Consider the following 20,564-nt stretch of genomic DNA (forward strand, 5'->3'; position numbering starts at 1 on the left):
GACCTCACCCTGATGGAGATGAAGAAGTACAGCATGGGGGATAAATCACCAATTGGAAGTATAAATGGACTGATTATAGCAAGATGATGCAGTTAGAGAGAGAAACAGCAAGGAGGTACTGGGTGTGGACTGATTAGAGATGGCATAATGGACGGGGGCTAGAGAGTACATGAGACAATAAATGGAGAGATGAAAGAAGGAAAGACGAACTGACAGTTAGGGAGATAAGTAAAGAGATACCAAACATTATTATGATGTGTGTACTGAACAAAAACGGATTGGATGTAATTTAATCTCCTCTAATGAAAGGTGGGGAGACTGAAGTGCACTGAGAAATCTCCATATATCAATTATTCTTTTTTGTAAATGAGCCCTTAAGGCCTTGTTTTCCAAATGCAAGCTAATAGAAATCTGCCAGTGAAGGAAGATCATTGCAACTTGTGTCCTATAAAAATAACGTTGTTTACTTTGATATTATAGACATTTGTAAAAATGTTGAAGAGAATATGGTGAGATGTTTTTATTTGTGTAAACGGACCATTAATGACAACAAGAGGGGACAAAATGTTCATGATAAAGCATTCACAACCACTGGATTTTAGTATTCATCAACTACACCTAAAAGTAGCTGACTAGTTTATTAAACACTGGAAATATATGTTTTATTTTTCAACAAGGAAAGATAATTGTGTTTTGTTGAAAAGGTCTCAAATACAACCAGCTTTTGTGGCGAAACATGAACAAGTAAGGTGTGGACTAGGGCTGTACCCGAATATCCAAATATTCATTCGTTGGAGTACTATTCGGGTTTCAATTTCGTTATTCGTTTTGTTTGTGTTTTCGTTTTTTCCCGTTTTTTTTCAAATTGAATTGATTGAAATCTCCAATATCAACATAAGAGCTTGTGCCTCTTCGGGGGGGGGGGGGGGTGCTAACACTTAAACATAAACATTATCGTTTACTTTCTCCGTCTTTATATGTAGATATTACTTTTCTCCGTTAATCTCTGTGACGTGGTTTCCAAAGCAACAACAACTTCCTGTCAACAGTGCTAACTCTCCTTCAAAATAAAAGCATGTCCATAAATAGGAAGCTAAGCCAAATTACACTTAAGACATATACAACTGCAACGAAAGTAACAAACACAATAAGATATCCTTTTCAATTTCAAAGAACACAAATTGGGTTACATTAACAAATAACTATAAAACAACAATACTGTAGAATACCAAAATTAATGCTGTGAATACACCGAAATACACGTGTTGAAGCTGCTGATTAACTACCGAATATCCGGAGCCCGAAAAATGGTATTCGGGACAGCCCTAGTGTGGACTTATGTTGTGTTTAAGGAAAATAGAACAGGGCCTAGGATGGATCCCTGAGGAACCCCACATAAGATACCAGATGAAGTCGACGAAAAATAAACAAAGGTTAGATATACAGTTCTTAAGGAAACAAGGTCCAGAAGAAGCAACATAGTGCCTGCTTCCAGTGTCATGATTACATAATGAAAGACTCGCAACAGACCAACATAAATGTATCTTCTTTTTTGAATGATCTTTTTCTGTCTTTAAAAAGCAACTAAAAGCCTCTTCATCATGATGACAGAGGTGGTGAAGGTTGTGATAAAGACAGTTTGATAATGTGAAAGGACGTAACCTGAGGATGACAGCTTTATTGATGCTGCTGGGTACAAACATATACCCACATCTCGTGTTTGCTTTTACCCCTTGTATATGCTGCTCATGTTCTCAGCTTCACAGTACATGTACACTAGGAAAGGGGGCTGGGTGAGTGAGAAAGAAAGCGACACAATGACAAGAAGAAGGGAGGGGTGCAGGGAAACAAGAGAGGAAAAGAGAGGAGTGAGTGGAAGTGCTCATTAATAAGAATTTAAAGGATGTGAAGAGCAAACAGAAAGCGAAACAGCCAGCATCTGCAGGGCTGAGGGAGGGAGAAGCTGATGTGAAGGAAAGACATGGATGGGAGAGGGGAAGAGAGTAAGAAAAGGAGGTGAGAGTTGGACAGTTGAGAGGCATCATCTCCGGTTAAACTCTGCTGATATTGATCCACGAAAGCCAGGTGGTTCGTCTCCTGGAGCCACAGAAAAAGAAGAAAGAGAGGAAGAAGAGAAAAACGAAGATTGCTCTGTTCTGCTTCTTTACCGCCGACCGGCAAATGAAGAGTGTGTGTGTGAGAGCACTCCAGCTGAGCAGCATAACACTCACATCACACGCAAGATGAGCACATTCAGTGTGCTAGAGAGTCGCCGCTGCCGGGGAACAACCTCCGCTACTTTCAGCAGATGCCAGTTGTTGAGTTGAGATTTATCAACAGTGTTTATGTCGGCCAGAGGCAGCATTTGAAAGCAGGTGAATCACTCAGGTAGTGGGTTTGCTGTTGCTGTACATCTGTGCTTAGAGACAGGCTCTTTGTGGTTTAAAGAAACGCCAGCAAAGAGTACCCGAGGATATTTGAGAGTTTGTAAGCTTGTGTTGAAATCGGGAAATCAAAAAGAAGAAGATTGAAAGGAAAGTCATCGTACAACACCAGCCCAGAAACGAGTACCGTATCTCGGAGAAATCGAGATCCCCAGGACCTGGGAGGCATGCTGTGGATTAGGGGATGAGTCCGGAAGAGGAGCCAGGGAGGGATGAGGTTGTGGAGGGCGAGAGGGCAACAATGGAACACCCCTGCCCTTTGCCACGTCTGGCTGCCTCCCTCCTCCCTGCTGCTGTCTCCCGGTGAGCATGCAGGTCCTTCAGATCGTCAAGGAGCTGGTGTCGCCGTCCAGACGCAGGGCAGCGGCAAGATTTGGAGGTGTGTGCATTTACAGTACAAGCCATTTGTCCATGTAACGACCCATTACGCTGCTTTCATAGTCACTGATTGTATGACTAGACCTCACACAGTCAAACTAAATCTTTTGGGAAAAGCTCAATGTGAGGAACAGGTTCATAGGATTCATGAGTCTTGTGAATGTTTGCAGTAGGGTTACACCAATTGAGCCTTTCATTAAAACTGGTTGTTGGCCAGCTATTCAGTCTTTGCGTGTGACAATGAATTGATGCTGTTGTACTGTCCATGGGTGGCGTTATGTTAAGTAAAAAATGAAAGCTGCCTCGCCTTGCTGTCAGGAGCTGTTAATTGTCCTGTAACGTCTTCATTAGAGCGTTGCTGTCACAAAACAGTCAAAACTCTGAATCCAAGGCTCCTAAAGGTTTGAGAAAACCCGAAAATAGGGCTGTTTTTATATGCACAATCTTCTATCCCAACATATGTCATTTCATATAGCGATACAGTATATATCCCCATACCATATTTTCTGGTAATTCAATACATAAATGTTGAATTAACCACACAGATTCTAAAACCTATTTTCATTTACCAATGAGGAACTTTAGAAGGTTATAGAGAAATTATCACTAAATACATCCCTTTTTTTCAGATACTGAGTGATCATTTTAAGACTATAGTTGTAATAGTGGAGGTGAAAATAATTATAGGGTTTTGCCACGCAAGAGTTGACCATTAAAGTCGAATGAAACTAACCCAGGAAACTGCTGATGGAAAAAAAATACTCACAATTTATTTTATCCACAATTTGGTTCGAAATGGACCCTATGCACATTATTCTACACTATAAAAGACAATACCCTGTGCTGCTGGTTATTATCAATTTAACTGACGTAATTGTGTATCAAAAAATCTCAATATATGATTTCATCCATTATTCCCAATCTCCATTTGCTTACAAACTCTTACTCTCTTAGATGTGTTGCCGACAACGTTTAAAGGCAAGTTTCCACCCAATCCTCATGGGTATAACAGCACACACTGGAATACAGTCACTTCTCAAAAGCATTGATAGTATTGCAGTCTGTGACAGAAGTGTGATGCATTAAAAAAAGAGAGCCTGAGGGAAAAGTCTGTTTTGACAGAGATCTAGCAGCCAAACTGACCTGCTAGGAAACCATCCACATTCGTTTTTGTAGCAAATAAACGACTGCAAAAACACTTTTGCGGTAAAATTTGCTAAACATTTGGACTGAATTTCCTCTTAAGCTTTGTCTCTGATTTAAGTATCAAGTCCACAGATTTCAATCGGTATCATCTGAACACAACATTATAATTTGGTTTTTTTCTAACGTTGTGTTGTGACGAAAGCATCAATGTAACTAAACGCAAAAACTCGTTCATAGAAACCAGCTGAGAGCTTTTTGTATGTTTCATACAGTGACATTATGCGCCTTATTTTCAAAACATGCTTGTTTTCACTGAAATATGTAACGGCACATCTCCTGTTTCACACTAGCACAGTTGGCTGTTAAAGTCAGGCACTCACGGCCAATGTTGCAGGAGACACGTGTGATTCTTGATTTCTTGGCATCTAAATGGTCTTCTTTAGTAATACATTTAAACTCGATGTCATTGTGGATGAGGTTAAACTTCTCTCTGTGCCGGTGTGGCGTTTGACTGAATGGAAGTCACCACTGTAATAGCTCTGGTGCTGTGGGACACGAGTGTTCTTTATATGTGTGTGTGTGTGTGTGTCCTGTAGTTGCATCTATCTGGTGTGCAATGAATAATGAAGCATGATGCCCGGGGTAATGGAATACTGTGTGACCCCTGACCTGTCGTCCTGTCTCCTGATTGGATCAGCTTCTGTACAAATCGCCGCTATCTGTGTCTGATACTCCACAACTGAAGTGCTTTTTTTATTGTATTATTTTATTGTTCTATCCCAAGTTTTTTTCTGAGCTTTTTTCCCCTACAGGAGAAAAAAAGCCACAGCTTGTTGACTTCTTGCCTCAGTGTTCTTCAAATAGAAAAGGAGCCACTGTATTTCGAGATGAGTGATTTGCATATATTTAATGAGGGTTTGATGGGCAGGTATATTGGTGCTTCCTGCAGGTTTCCTCTAAAAATGTGTTGTAATTAGGACACTGATGATCATTCATCATAGCTTTCCCAAGCACTTTCAATCTTTAGTCATATTGCCAGTACGTAGTTACATACTTATTATGACATTATGTGAATGGCTGTGCATACTGCATATTGGATAAAAATACATTTTAATTTTCTTGATTTCTCCTGAGCAGTGTGGACATATTTTTGTAGGCTGACCTGGAACTAAGCATCTCAAGGGCTCATCTGACAAAAAAGCAATTGGATATTTCTTAGGAATATTGCTTGAAATAAGATTGGTGGCAAACACATTTATGATACTTACATGTTGAATTCAGTGGGATAATCTCAACATATTACCACCACTTCTATGCTTTTTGAAGCTTATATGTAATATCCAGAAGTAAAATTGTTATGTTCTGCAATAAAATACCTACATAACATGACCGCGTAACTAAGTTAAAGGGGGACTTGTATAGCATAATGAGGTTCAGTAGTCTCATTTATTCAATTTTTAGCATCAGCGTTTTAAGACACTTAAAAGCTTCGGACATTCACCAGTGGGGCTAGCATATTTGATGTCTTAAAACAAATCTTGAAAACTTCTACAGCTTGTGTTAACCACAGACCTTATATCAATCATTTAACCAGAGACACGTTCAAAAGGGCTTTAGGACTAATTCCTGCACCCCTCTATTGGCCTAACTGAACCTGAAAAAAGTAATATATTCCATTAGTCACAGTCAAAGTATGTTAGTTTTATAAAAGCAATTATTCCGGTGTAATTAAGCAATCCATTACCCACTGAAGTCAAAGCATTTATGTGATGATATAGACACCAGTGTCAAAAGCTGAATAACACACATTTTTCCACCTGACAAACACCTTTTTCAAAGTGTTTATTCAGGTAGAAAAGTGCCTGTTGTCTACTGCCAGCTGGCTTTGATAACAGCTGTAATTCATCACGAACCCCAACACTGCACTCATGGAGGACCAATTAAACATCACAGGCTTGCATTCCTTTGGGAAGTCAATTTTTAGGGTAGAAATGACTTTTGTCCTGAATCGTTGCTTCTGAATCATAGATTTGGGCAGCTGCAGACGTTTTCTTCTTTGTGAACTTTTTTTGAAAAAGGTCAGATATGTCTTACACCAGGGGCCAGTAGTCACTTAGCTTAATGCTTCAGCTAAAGAACAACCTCTGAACTGATAAGCAGAAACTATTCAGTAGTTAATGGATTCAGCTCCAGCAGAGTCACAGGGTGTTTCTCAATGTCGAGGACGCTTCCTTGGTAGGACATGTCTTCCGAGTCAGGTCCTTCAGAAGCGAGGCAAGAATCCTCGGAAAACGAAGAATGGTGGAACAGGCTAACAGGTGTGCGTCATATGCGAGGCCCCGCCTTAAATGGAGCGCGATTTCCGCCAAAGATTTTGGAAATTGGTCCGTGCGCAAAGCATTGTGGGGATTTTAAGACCGCGGAAGATACACGTGCAGCCTCGAAAATTCCCGCAACGAAGGACGCCGGCCTCGGTAGAATTCCAAGGATCCTGGAAATTGGAACAGTCCTTCGGCGGGACTCGATGACGTAGCATCCTTGAAATAGTGGCTCTGGAGGAGCCTTCCTCGACATTGAGAAACACCCACAGTCTCTCAGGGATGATACGCCGTGTTTTATACAATTGTGAAAATGAAACCAGCGCTATGATAGGGTTGGCATAAATTGGGCTCCCTCCATTGGCTATGACACACTGTTATGCTATTGATCTATTTGAATCACATAAACGCATTCAGTTGTCTTTGTGTTCTTGCTCAGAGACTACTACAGGATGTAAATCGAAACCCTGCACGTGAACATGCAGATTTATGCCGTTCATTTTGCTTTTATTACAATTATTTTTTACTAAGTCTTAGGTTGAAAAAATGTGGGCTACTGTAGGATATTTGGAAGCATGACCAACACTCTGAGTGAGTTTTGTTTCCCTGTTTCATCGAATCTTATGGTCACAAATTGTAAGATTTTATAATTTATTCCCCTCATTATAACATAGAATATGAGTAGATCATACACCAGATCATTTGCAATGAAAACGCATGCTTTTGATAAGTATACATGACTGAATGGAGGAATGATAAATGTAAGAAACAAATTCATGATGTAATGATTTATTGATTCTTTTTTTAACATGAACCGACCTGTACTTAGCCTCCAAACTGCAGCTCCTCACGTGTGTGTGTGTGTGTGTGTGTGTGTGTGTGTGTGTGTGTGTGTGTGTGTGTGTGTGTGTGTGTGTGTGTGTGTGTGTGTGTGTGTGTGTGTGTGTGTGTGTGTGTGTGTGTGTGTGTGTGTGTGTGTGTGGTGTGTGTGTGTGTGTGTGTGTGTGTGTGTGTGTGTGTGGTGTGTGTGTGTGTGTGTGTGTGTGTGTGTGTGTGTGTGTGTGTGTGTGTGTGTGTGTGTGTGTGTGTGTGTGTGTGTGTGTGTGTGTGTGTGTGTGTGTGTGTGTGTGTGTGTGTGTCTCGATGGCGTAATCAGCTCTAAAGGCACACACACTTAAACAGAGAGGGTGTTTCAGAGATTCGGGCAGCTTTATCGACTGCCTGGGAAGAATTCAAACTTTCCATTTGGCTCTCGTCTTTATCTCCTTCCATCAGGAATTCACCATGGCTCTTTCTCTCGGCGAGGATCAATGCAGGGAGATTTAGAGATGGCCTCCAACAGATACAGCTCACACACACACACATTGCTGTGCTGAGGTGTGATGAGAAGGTGCAGGAGGCGAGCATATGATGTTGGTGTGAGCCGTATGATTGTTTTGTTTTATTTGTATTGTTTTATTGTTCTGTCTTTTAAAACATTTTTATTTAAGTATTCCAGTAATGTATGTTGTATGTTGCATGTTTTAAATTGATTGTATTTACTTGTTTAAAATGAAATGTGTTTTAGGTTGACTTTTAAAATCTGTCCAGGGACTACGGATGAAAAATAGCCTCTGGCACATTTACAGCAATGTTAATTAATGTGCACTGTCCCTGTTAAATAAATGAATACATAAAATAAATGATGAGAAAGGAGCCATGTCTTAAAACTCAGTCATGTTCATTGTACAGACATTTTTTTAAATATTTTTTATCGATGACAGAAAAGCTCTAAGATACGGTTTCCAGGGTTAGTTTGGCTTTTGTGAAACCTTAAAATAGAGCAATTAGATGATTTTCTGAATTGATAAGTCATATGCACACACATTAAAGGTCAGAGGGTAACACATAATGTTCTGACAGCTTCTTAAGCCCTTCAATTGTTTGTTAAAGTTTCTGAAGAGGTAACCATATGTCGAAAGGCTTATAGAAACTGCAGTATTTAAAGGAATGTCTGAAACATTCTAATTATATTTTTATTACATTTATGTTTTTTCACTACTTTCTTACTTCGCCTAATTGTCTCGTGACTTTTGGGTCAAACCATTGCTGTGATGCCTTTAAATGGAGCAATAAGATTGTTTTCTTCATTTATTTTCAGTATAAAACGTCAAAAGGAAAATGGCTACTACAGTTTCTTAAGACCAAGGGAGAGGCATTCAATGTCTTGTTCCATTCGACTAGAACTCCAAAAGATGTCGAGTCTCCTACCAAATAAGTAAAACAATTTACTAATAAACAAATTGTTTCAGCTCTAAAAAAAGACAACCAAAAAGTGATAACCGATTTTCTTTTAAGGAGAGGTCAAAATCTTCAGAAAGTCATGAAATGCTAAGTTTAGAGGAGCGTCTGAAAAACAGATTTTGTGGCATATATCTGTTTTTTTATTTATTTTGTATGGCGTTAATTGTCTCATGAGGTAACTCCAGTGTTATGCCTATGAGCACTGCAGTCACCAGAGAAAACAATTCACTGAATGTGAAGCGGGGACTTGTTGGAAAACATGAATCTTATTTTTGGAATTAGAGAAAATATGACAGTATTTGGACTTGTGGCGAAGTCTGCAGGAGCCCTGCGGCCAAAAACCTCTACCCTCATTTAAAACTGCTCATAGAGGAGAGAAAACTACCCTGAGACCTCATTATGATTCAGAAATCTGTCCCATGTGTCCAGGTTTCCGGTGACTTCTCTAGAGAGGACACACAAACGCTGTGTGATAATATCACTCAACCCTGGAGAAGTATTCAAATATGGAGATTTTCTGCTTTTGGATTTTGGATAGACAAAACAAGACATTTAAAGACCAAGAAATCACCTTGGACTTTGAGAAACTGTGATGAAAATGTTTCATTCATAACCTTTTATCATCACAATGAATACAGTGTGTGTCTTTAACGCTGAGCAGTTTACAACGTGTATAAAGAGAGTCTGCTGCAGGCTTCTCCTGGTCAGCAGCTGAGCTCAGTATCACTGCATAATTCAGAAGCGCTTTTACTTACTTCTACCCTTCTCTCTTCTTCCTGTAGCATCCACAAATACTGCGCTGAAAACTTCGAACAGGATACCTTTCTTGTGTTTTGCATGCCGATTTATAAACCACCTGTAGGTAATATTAGAAGATGTAGTATTTGAGTGTCAGCGGGTGTTCGAAGCCTCCTGCTGATATCCACTCTGTAGCACCGGGGCTAATTGCCTAGCTGTCCTCCCCAAAGGGCACTTCATCGTCTTTCATGACCTCCAGTTTCATCTCAAATTGCTGGTTTTCCACCAGTGGCCTCGGCTTTATTTCAATATGTGGCCCGGTTTTTATATTGTTCATTGCTTGTGTCATATTAAGGAGAAAGTATTGATCCCTGCTTGCTGCTCCACACCTACTCCTTATTAAATTATGTATCAAACGACTCTCTGGAGCCACTCAAACACCATTACTGGGTTTAGGCTGGTTTGTTAAACGTGTGCTGATATGATGGAGGTTCTTTAACAGCTGTGGAAATGTAACACAGCCTGCAAAGAAGAGCAATTGAATCTGTAATAATATTATAGAAGTCATCGACATTGTGGGTTAAAGGGGCGGCAGTGAAATACAGCCAGTCTGATACCTGGAAGCTGTATTTCTCAAGGTATAAACCAGTTGGACTTAAATTGTGAGATTCCTAAAGTGTCCGACAACAATCTTAAACGTAATGCCAAGATTTACTGAAACTGATCAATTATATATTTTGATTACTGACCAGACTTCTCTCCCATACAGGGTTTTCAATAAGGACGTTGTTGTTTTGTTTGCTAAAAATACAATTTGAGAAGAAACACATCAAAATCAGAATACCTTTATTATTCCCACGGAAGGGACATTTACAATTGTTACAGCAAAACACTAAGATAGCTTAATATCTCTCAAGAAGCATGCATACAAATAACAAAGATAGACAAACATGAATTACATAATTTACAAGATACACATCCAGTACCAATAACAATCCTGATTCCTGACAAGAATATAAATTCACACAGAAAAGCGCTTTTTATGCGACGAAAATAGACCACAAAAAATCTTTGGAAGAAAAACAAACAACTAGCAATTTATTTCTCACAATAACAGTGGCGGCCTTGAAAAACATAAAAGAGGGGAGTATTACTTATCGTAGAAAAGCTGCTCTGATCAGTGAAAGCTACTCATGTGTCGGTTGTTTTCTAGGTGCACCAGTCCCAACTTGCCCTGTCTGGTTAATGACAAACTGGTGACAGTCAGCATGTTGTTGGCACCGGTTTCTGTGCAGCTTCACAGGCTGTGACTATCAGCTGCGTTTGATCAGACTGGTTCTCTGTGGAGGGGATTCACTGTCATATCAGTGTGTGTGTGTGTGTGTGTGTGGTGTGTGTGTGTGTGTGTGTGTGTGTGTGTGTGTGTGTGTGTGTGTGTGTGTGTGTGTGTGTGTGTGTGTGTGTGTGTGTGTGGTGTGTGTGTGTGTGTGTGTGTGTGTGTGTGTGTGTGGTGTGTGTGTGTGTGTGTGTGTGTGTGTGTGTGTGTGTGTGTGTGTGTGTGTGTGTGTGTGTGTGTGTGTGTGTGTGTGTGTGTGTGTGTGTGTGTGTGTGTGTGTGTGTGTGTGTGTGTGTGTGTGTGTGTGTGTGTGTGTGTGTGTGTGTGTGTGTGTAAGCAAGCAGCAGCTTTCGGTTGTCTTCTCAAAATAGAAATATGTTACCCATTGTTCCTGGAGGCAGTTCTTAATTTACACTAGCTGTTGTCTTGAGTAGTTTAAATATATATTTGTTTTACATCCCAGAAACGGGTTATTTCCACAGTGTAAGATGTTCATTGTCAATAACTTTGAGTACCTATTGTGGATACGTCAAATAAAGCCTTTGAATGGTTTGAAAACATGCATATAACATTAAACCCAGGGAACAAAAACATAGCTAAGATATTTAAAAGGGCTCCTTAGTATGTCATTAAATGGATCCGCTTTAAAAAAATAAGCCTTTACTTCCTGTTTGCTGTCATCAGGAAAACATTCAGCTCTGATGTCCAAGAGGAAGCGTGAATCGTTTAAACCATAAAGGCATTTTTTCAACGTTTGCCATCTGCACATGCTCAGTGTACGACAATAAATGAAGTCTCCTTGGTGGGGTGTAGACTTTAAATTAGCATCAGTCTTTAAGTTAGCCAGGGTTTGAATATTCTGGGTTTGTCGAGCAGACTGGATTATAATGTTCCAGCTTCAGACAGTAGGGAAGTGAATCTGGCTTTAATGGCAGTGAAAGTGAAAAAAAGGAAATGACCTCAGACTGTGACCTTAAGTTAAATTGAGGAACAGTGACTTTGTTCACTGCTGCCGAGCTTCACTGAACTATCCACCAAAGATAATGAAACTCTTATTAAAGAAATGCAGAACAAGTTATGATGATCGGACTCGTTGTACCTGTTTTTAGCTCCATGTGCTTCTGATCTGTACCTGCATTTAGCCTCTTTGAACAAAACCACCACATCTCATTCTCTTCCAGGCTGCTGACACACTTTGGTTTTGATGAATGTCTGCCGTGTGGGATTGTGTGTTGGTGCTCATCTTTTCTGTAATATTACATTTGTGTCTCTGGTTTGTTATGACAGTAAAGACACTTTCCACTCATGATTTACCTTTAGGGTTGATTGACTGACTGTAAACAGATATAAAGATAGGCTACAAACAACTGGTAATGAAAATCAATCCATTTAAGACAAGATATGTAAATGTTTAGTCCTCAAATATAATAGAAACTCCATAATTCAACATTATTGTATAATTTGAAGGGTTTTTTACTCTACCTATTTTCATTTTGCCACTGCCACTTCTACTCAACTACATTCATCTTGACACTTGTAGTTACTTGTTACTTTTTATATATATTTAGTACTCAGTTGTACACAAAGTATACAACATTTGCTCCACATTGACAAATTACAACAGAAAAACTCTTAATACTTTTCACTTACTTTTAGAACATTTTACTGATATTACTTCTGTAATTTTAACTCAAGAAATGTACTTCTTCTGGGGTATTTTTAAACTGTGGTAATAGTACATAAAAGCCGCGTTCACACCGCAGTACTTTTCCCATTTTAGTTCCGATATAGTTCCGAAATGTCACGTTCACACCAAAAAGAGCCGGAACTAAAATTAGTTCATCAGAACCTTTTTTACCCCCTTTTCCGGGAGTCCCAGGAAGCCAACTCCGGGGACTTCCGGCCGGGGACTTCGGGTGGCAGTATGCCGTGAAGTCGTTTGCGGCCTGCCAGTAAACCAAAGCAGAAGAAGAAGAAGTGACGTCAGCGGGTTCATTTGCCTAATCCTTCCCCAGGAATTTATTCCGGTGAGAACGCGATCTGTAAGAGTTCTCATGAACCTTTGTGGGAAAAGTACTGCGGTGTGAATGCGCCTAAAGAATCTGAGTACTACTTCCATCACTGTCCTCTTCATGTCATAACAATATTAGATCTTACATCATATTTGCATTTAAAATACATGTTATGAGGACATGACTAAAGTTGGATTTGTTTTTTAGGCATCTAAATCCTCTGAGCATATGCCTCATATTTTTTGCATTTCTTAATTTATTCACAGAAACATTCAGGTCAGAGGTTGTTTGTTTTTTGTTGCTGTCGGTTGGTAGCTTTTGTTTGTGCCTGAAGGTTTCAGGATACCCCCCACTCACTATTTCACATAGAGAGCTGAAGACAGGAAACAGATAGATGGAGTCAGGTTGCATCAGTGCCAAAACATTTCAAACAGAGAATGAGACATTTGAAAAACAAGCAGGCTGAATTCAAAGAGTGATATTGTTAGAACATTTTGTTTTTACTACTGAAGTATTTCACGTTTCATAGTCTTCCAGGCTTTAGAGACAGAATATCCTGGTGGTCATTTCTGATGTCAGGATATAGTAAATGTATCCGGTAGATATTTTTTTGGTAAGATTTGTGTCCTTTTGTAGTTACAAAAGTTATTTAAAATAATCCAAACGATTACAACCCATTGCTACGACTTGAAAATAACATGAGCCGCAGAGTTGATAAAGTGTTAAATAAATATTGAACACATCAAAATCACTGGAGGGCTTTTTAACTTTGGCACACTTTTCACAAGCTACAAATACTGAAGGCCTCGATCTATCAATTCTCTAAGTTGGTAACTATGAATTATTGATGTGATATTTATAAATGTTTCCCTACGAGACTCACCAGTCGGTTGGTCTTGTTGAGCTTCAAAAACGGTTTAATCACGTTTATCGCACTCTCTTTACTTTACAAAATATTAGCCACAACCCAAATTCCTTTCATGTAGTATTCATTTACTATATTTTGATCAGACACATTAATACAGGCTGGATTATGTTCACAGACAACATTTTAGTAGAGTTAATTAAATAATGTTGTAAGTTATTAAGTTATATGCAAAATTGTGATAATGCTGTTATTGCTACGAGTTAATATTCTATAATTTAGTGCGAAATAGTTAGTGAATATGTTACTGATAACAGACAAATAATGATGGTATTTAAACAACACATTTATATAGATTCAATAATAGGACTGTAGAACAAGAGTTACGTTTTGGCCTTTTGTTAAGTTAATAATTTATTAGCTACAGTTCATTTGTCATATAAACCAATGACGAACTCAGTTACTCAGTGCAGGATTAACAAGCAGTTGTTGTTACAGGAAGTCATTGTACCTTGCTCTTTGTACATTCATTTTGCACATATTTTTAACTTCTTTAATTCATATTTTTCTTCTATTTTCTTTTATTTATCGTTTCTATTTCATTCTCACATGGAGCACCTGTCACCAAACCCAATTTTCCCGGAATAACAAAGTATTCTGACTCTGATGAATCAGGGTCACTTTCAAAGGAAGTGTAACACAAATAGTGAAGTACGAAAGCTACCCCCCCTCCTCCCCTGTCTCCAGAAGTGATAAAAAGCACTTAAGTCCCACCCGCCCCCCTCCCCTCCTCACAAACAGATATTTCCTGTCCCGATGAAGCTTGCAGATAGAGAACTTCTTTTTGTCTATTGCGTGACCGCACCCTCCCTCTGGTGTCTGATACGCCACATCACAAGACCCTTCATAGTACATCACGTCCATCTCATAATGAAGTTTTAATGGAAACTGTTTATCATCCAACTGCCATCTTCCCTCTCTTTCCCATCTTCCTGTGCTTTAAATACAACATTCTTATGGACAATTGGGAAATGTCTTTATTGGTTACATAAATAATCATATTGCGGTGACTTGATCATTTTAATGAACCGTCCCGTCTACGTAACAATCTGTAACACTGCAATAAAAATATGAAAATTAAGAATTTGTAATAAAAGAACACATAGAAATACATATCAACATATGTATACAAGCATAATAACTTAAAGGGGACCTATCATGCAAAATGCACCTTTGTACGTCTTTTATACATGAATATGTGTCCCCGGTGTGTCAGGGAACTCACCAAGTGTCAGAAAACACAACCCTCTCTGTTTCCTCCGTTCCCAAATCTCTAAAAACGGGGCTGCAACGGATCTGATTATTATTTGAATTTTTCTGACGTCGGAAAAGGGGTGCTCCGCCTATATGGGCAACTCTCCACCTATCAGGGGAATGAGAGACCGCTCGAAAGCGCTGGAGACGCTGTAGTACATATGCCAGGCCTGTAAGTGGCGCTGTAGTCTGCCACAAAAGCAGCGAAGAAGACTTCTCAGAATCAGCCCTTGCAAAAACAGGGCTGGAAAAGAGCAAATAGAGCGAAATGAGGCATGGCTAAAATGCATGATCTGTTTGGTATTTTGAAAAAAAAACTTCACAGACATGTTTTATATAGGTATGGCCCTACAATATATGTTTCAAATATAGCATGATAGGTCCACTTTAAGTAAGAGTGTGATCGAAAAGGATCAAATTGAATACACATATTAATAAAAACAAAAAAGTCTTAAAAGACTTTGAAAGCTAGGTTTTTGAAAGTTGAAAGCTAGGTTTTTGAAAGCTAGGTTTTTGAAAGTTGAAAGCTAGGTTTGTGAAAGCTAGGTTTTTGAAAGCTAGGTTTGTGAAAGTTGAAAGCTAGGTTTGTGAAAGCTAGGTTTTTGAAAGTTGAAAGCTAGGTTTGTGAAAGCGAAGTTTGTGAAAGCGAAGTTTGTGAAAGCTAGGTTTGTTTTTGCATTTGGATGAATTTCTGATCGCACACATTTTCCTCCCTAAAACCCTCAGCAGAGAAACAGACAGTGACTCCCTGTAACCCCCCAGCGCCCCCCTGTCTGTGATGTGTGTTGAATGGAGCTTGTTGTTGTGTCGTTGTGTTTGGGTGGGGAATGCTGCGAGTGGGACTGACTTGCTCTTGAAGTCACATTTCTTTCTGTCCGTCTCTCTGCAGTAACAAACAGCAGCATTGTGAACTCTCTGATCTCACTTCTCCTCGCCTCAATCTCATATTTTCTGTGTGTGTGTGTTTCTGTGTGAGTGTGTGGATAGGGACAGTGATGGCATGGTAGTTCAGGTTGTCTCTGTGTGTGTTGGACCCGTGTGAACTGATGCGGACTAAGGTTCTGACTCGCTCTGAGGATCCCCTCGGTGGCTTAAAAAGAGGTAAAAGATGAAAAGATTTGGCATTTCTGTTGCTTTAGTTTCACTATGAAGTTTGTTTGTTTATTTAACACTCTGGTATGTGATGGATTCATGGAAACAATGTTCAATTGCAGTTACACACAGTGTTTTTATTTTAATTTTAACTGGTTTGTATAACTTGATTTCCATTGCTTTACAATATAAAACACATAAAACTGTCAAATAAATAGACAGTTTGGCATGATCCTGACTTTAACGATTTATCAGACTTTGAAAATGTTGTTTATTAATTGTTTGAAATCAATAATCTAAGCAATAAACTGTAGTTAAAATATAGGTAATTCAGGCCTATTTTTACAATTGGAATATTTTCAAGAATTAATTGAGCCATCTCAAACTTAATGCTGCTGAAAAACTGGGATACTTTGACTTAAATAAATGTATCATGTAAATAAGTTACACATAATTGATTGAAACCAATGATGTTAAGTTAAAATAAAAAAGAATAGGTTCAAGTTAATACTTTTTTGCTTTCTATTAACATAATACAATTATGTTGAACCTGTCGACATAATACATGTAATTAAAGTCGAGGTTTCTTTTTTCAGTGTATGTTAATGTGTTTATGATGGTTTCTTTAGCATTTCCTGTGCCCTTTGGTTTTATTGAAATGTAGCTAGTGAGACAAATTGTACAAAAATAAAAACGACTACAATATAATACTATAAAACTAAAATAACATGCTAATAACACGCAACAAGTAAGACGTGACTGTGATGTTGCACACCAACACAAAATGATGTCACCCGTTCATCAGCAGACCAGTGCTGAGTGCAGACAGTAAGCTATTATGTGCTAACACTCTGCCACCAAATGTAATGCACCAATATTAGGATGCTAAATATATATCATTAGCTAACACAAACACGCAGATTTAGTCTGCAGTTGCCTCATCAGTTGGTTAAAGGGTGACTCTTGAGAGGTGTGCTACGTGTTAGCATGCTAACATGTGTTCGGGTTCAGGTTGGAAATACAGACAGGATGAGACTGTTGTGGCAGCACAGTAATGACACATTACAGTGAACTGTTGTGTCATTAGTGGTGACTTCATTTGGTCTCAGTGTGTGTGTTGGTGTTTGTGTGCTGAGGTTTATTTCATATAATGGTGTTACATGTTTCAGTTTTGCCTAAATTAGCATCATTGCTTCTGCATTGTTGAGAAAAGTAAATAGCATATTTAAAACAGTTTCAATTCATGTTGTCCACCTCAGATTCTGTATTTGAATAGAATGAATCTCAATTACACTTACATTCTTAAAAACTACAGTAAAGTAGAATGTATGACTGTCAAGGGGAAACTCATTAAACAATAATATAACTATATTTAGTAGACTATAGTATCACTGCACTTCCAAACAGCAAGAATCAACAGTTGTTTCTACTATTTCTAATACACACAGATTTGATAGAAAACTGATACAAATCTATGCAAAAGTGGATAGTCCTTGCATTAAACGTGCACACAAGTCTCCGTTTAAGCATAGTGAGCCTGGTCAGAGAGGAATAGAAATCTGTGTAATTCAGTTTAAAACGAAGATCTATTATTGACTACGCTTGACATCTGCTTGTTTTAATGTCACAAGGGACATGCTATTAAGAAATCCTCACATACCGCTTCAATTATGATTTCTTCGTGTTCACTTGGATTTCTCCTGCATGTTAAGTGAGCTCATAATAAGCTGACCTAGGTGAGATCTCCTACCAGCCTCTCCACTATTATTACTGTTATAATTATTCCTCTTTTTTAGCGTCTATGAGAGGGCGAGAAAATGACGGTTGCAGGGGAGCAAAGAGCTGTAATGACTCCTTAACATAAAGAACAGAGAGTTCTCATTACTGCAGCCCAAAGAGGCTTCAGGAGAGCAGAGGAAATGAGGAGGGCTTTATTCTCGTCGTGTTGTTTGTTGCAATAAAGATGAGGAACAAACACTCAAATACACCCCACAACACTTCCTGTCACACAGCCTGTACTGTAGCGGTCGCCAGCAGAATCAGATTGGACCGTGATATGTCTCATCCGACACATATTTCCTTTCTTCGTTTACTTGCAACTGAAGATTTGGTCAAATGCGAAGACAAGAATATAATAGTGTTGCATTGATTGTGTTTGATTACTCTTTGTATCTGCAGTGTGTAGAACTGAGTTGTTTGAGATAGTTTCTCTGTGAGGTTTCAAACAGCCTTTGCCATTATGTTTTCAATGTGGTTTGTAGGTTTTGTTAGTCAGACAGCAGGATTATGGAAACATGTATGTATTGATTTTCATGAGACTTGGTGGAAGTGTGCAGCATAAGGGCCGATGTAGAACCCATTCAAATGCAGGGGATCACTGGGCGGAAAGAAGTGTTTTTACCAATGGAAAAATGTTGCGCTTTGATTGACCTTCAAGTTAAGGACTTTAAGAAAAGATCATTCTGGGGAATATTTACTCGATGAATCTGTTGGTTCATAAGACGTATTTGATCAAACATTTAATTTGGTCAAACCAATTTGAATATCCAAAGTCAATATGATCAACCCGCTGTGTACCTTGTGTGTTTGCACAAAATGTAATGGAAGCCCATATTTCCATGTAAGTAAAGAATATTTATGTTTCCTTGTCATTTGAATGTAATGTTTATTGGGAAAATGAATGCTTCTTAAACTAGGATTAACTGTGGAAAAGCTTACTCTCCCTGAAATGAAAAAAAAGTACCCAATTTACTGAGAAAATGTCTAATTATCTTCTTTTAATCTTCCCATCAATTTTAACCTCTCGTGTCCTCTTTACGGGCACATTATTTTAAACACCTTCTGAGCCACTCAAATCAAACCCCCTGTTAACTTTAACTCACTGGGGGTCTCCTACAAATGGTTATTGCTCTGTGGACCACTACGAGAAGTCTTCGGCCACAGATGAAAACAAACACACCCCATAATCTCCTCCACGGATGCCAATGTGATCCTTGAAGCATGAAAAGGGGTCTAATTGCATTTAGCTCGAGTGGGGCTCCTGTGGAATACTAATAGGGCTGAGAGGGGTTCAAAGTTGAGGCTTGAAACTGCATCCCATTTCCTCCACAATTCCTTTCCTCTCTCTATGGGAACCCAGGGGCCCCTTGGGAAGGAATTCCCAGCAGAAAAGGGCTTTACTGTATTTGTTTATTTGCCCCCCACCCCAAGTGTTTTATACCAATGTGTGTGCTCTTGCAGCCCACAGCAACATGCCTTTCACTGACACGCACGCACGCACGCACGCACGCACGCACGCACGCACGCACACACACACACACACACACACACACACACACACACACACACACACACACACACACACACACACACACACACACACACACACACACACACACACACACACACACACACACACACACACACACACACACACACACACACACACACACACACACACACACACACCATCCTGTCATTAAAATGCCAGCCGGCTCAATAAGGAGTATGTTTTTTCAGAGCGGTTTGGAATTCCTCCCGTCGGACCCTGAGAGGAAGTTTTGGGAAAGCCAGGAGTTTGAGATTATTATGTTTATCAGTGTCTTAAGTCGAGTAGAATATAACAATGATTTATGTGCATGATGAAGGGAGTAAAGATTGGTAATTTGACAGAACGGTTTTTGAACAGTCAAGCCTACATTCTACATCTTTCCATGGCTCCAGTTTTGTTTGTGTTACTCCCTTTTGGAGCAAAGAAGCAATGCTTATTCATCTGTACTGTATTTGAAAACAAAGGCATACTTACTAGGTCAGACCTGTAACGCTTCACTTTCAAAGCGATTCAAAGTCAAGATGTTTTCCGACTAAAATGTCAAATGGATTTTTGCGTTACTTGCGCAAATACTGCCATTGGATTTGAAATGGCACCTCTTGTGCAACAAAGCAGGTGAAAACACTTGAGATACAAATAAAGAGACTACTTGTTATTTATTAAAAGAAGATATGATCCCAATTGGGAATAAATAGGATTTATGTTTGAACATTTGAGCAGCACTGTTTCTTTTGTCAGGCAAAAACCAAAAGCTATAACTTTTAATATGATAATAAACTGAGAGAACCAGGAAATCTCACTGTCAGATGCTAAAAACTGCAATTTATTTTAATCAAAAATAATTGACCAATCAATGAAAGGAGTAATAGCAGCTCTATTAAAGACAGATTTGTACCGAGGCAGAATATTGGTCAACAGTCCTGTAATATTGCAGGAACATCTGCATCAATCTGTTCTATTCTCTCCTGCAGGGTGTTTGTGACGGCTGGTTTCAGCTCGTACCGTCTGATACAGTGTGTGTATGATTCATTATCCGCCTCCATTACGAGGTGCCGCACTCTAAACTTAACATCAACACAACATGACCCCACTTAATAAGCTTTATTCACACACATCCGATGTTTAGAGCCTCTCACGGTTGGCTGTATCAGGAAGTGTGTGTGAACGTGCGTGGGAAATGCTTATTTAGAGGTGAGTGTGTTATCAGACGATAAACACATTAACACTCGCACAATGGGCCTCGGCAAACACAGAAAAGCTTTCTGTGCCCGTGTGCGTGACGTCTCTCTGTCACAACAGCTGTCCGT

At 39.2% G+C, this 20,564-nt stretch overlaps 1 protein-coding gene across 5 annotated transcripts in view; it reads left to right on the forward strand.

Moving 5' to 3' along the window:
• Positions 1-20,564, forward strand: part of usp6nl (USP6 N-terminal like) — a 65,091-nt gene that overhangs the window by 16,761 nt on the left and 27,766 nt on the right. The window contains exon 1 of one of the 5 annotated variants that reach the window (XM_034225949.1): positions 1,840-2,823. The exons of 2 other annotated variants lie outside the window; for them this stretch is intronic. In XM_034225949.1, the coding sequence (XP_034081840.1) occupies positions 2,754-2,823 (70 nt within the window). In that variant the 5' untranslated portion in view covers positions 1,840-2,753. Of the gene's footprint in view, positions 1-1,839; positions 2,824-12,651; positions 12,671-15,784; positions 15,936-20,564 lie in introns of those variants that run through there. 2 more of the 5 variants (XM_034225953.1, XM_034225950.1) reach the window with 2 other exon arrangements.

This window comes from Gymnodraco acuticeps, unplaced genomic scaffold (genome assembly GCF_902827175.1).
Source record: "Gymnodraco acuticeps unplaced genomic scaffold, fGymAcu1.1, whole genome shotgun sequence".
NCBI classification, from domain to species: Eukaryota; Metazoa; Chordata; class Actinopteri; order Perciformes; family Bathydraconidae; genus Gymnodraco; species Gymnodraco acuticeps.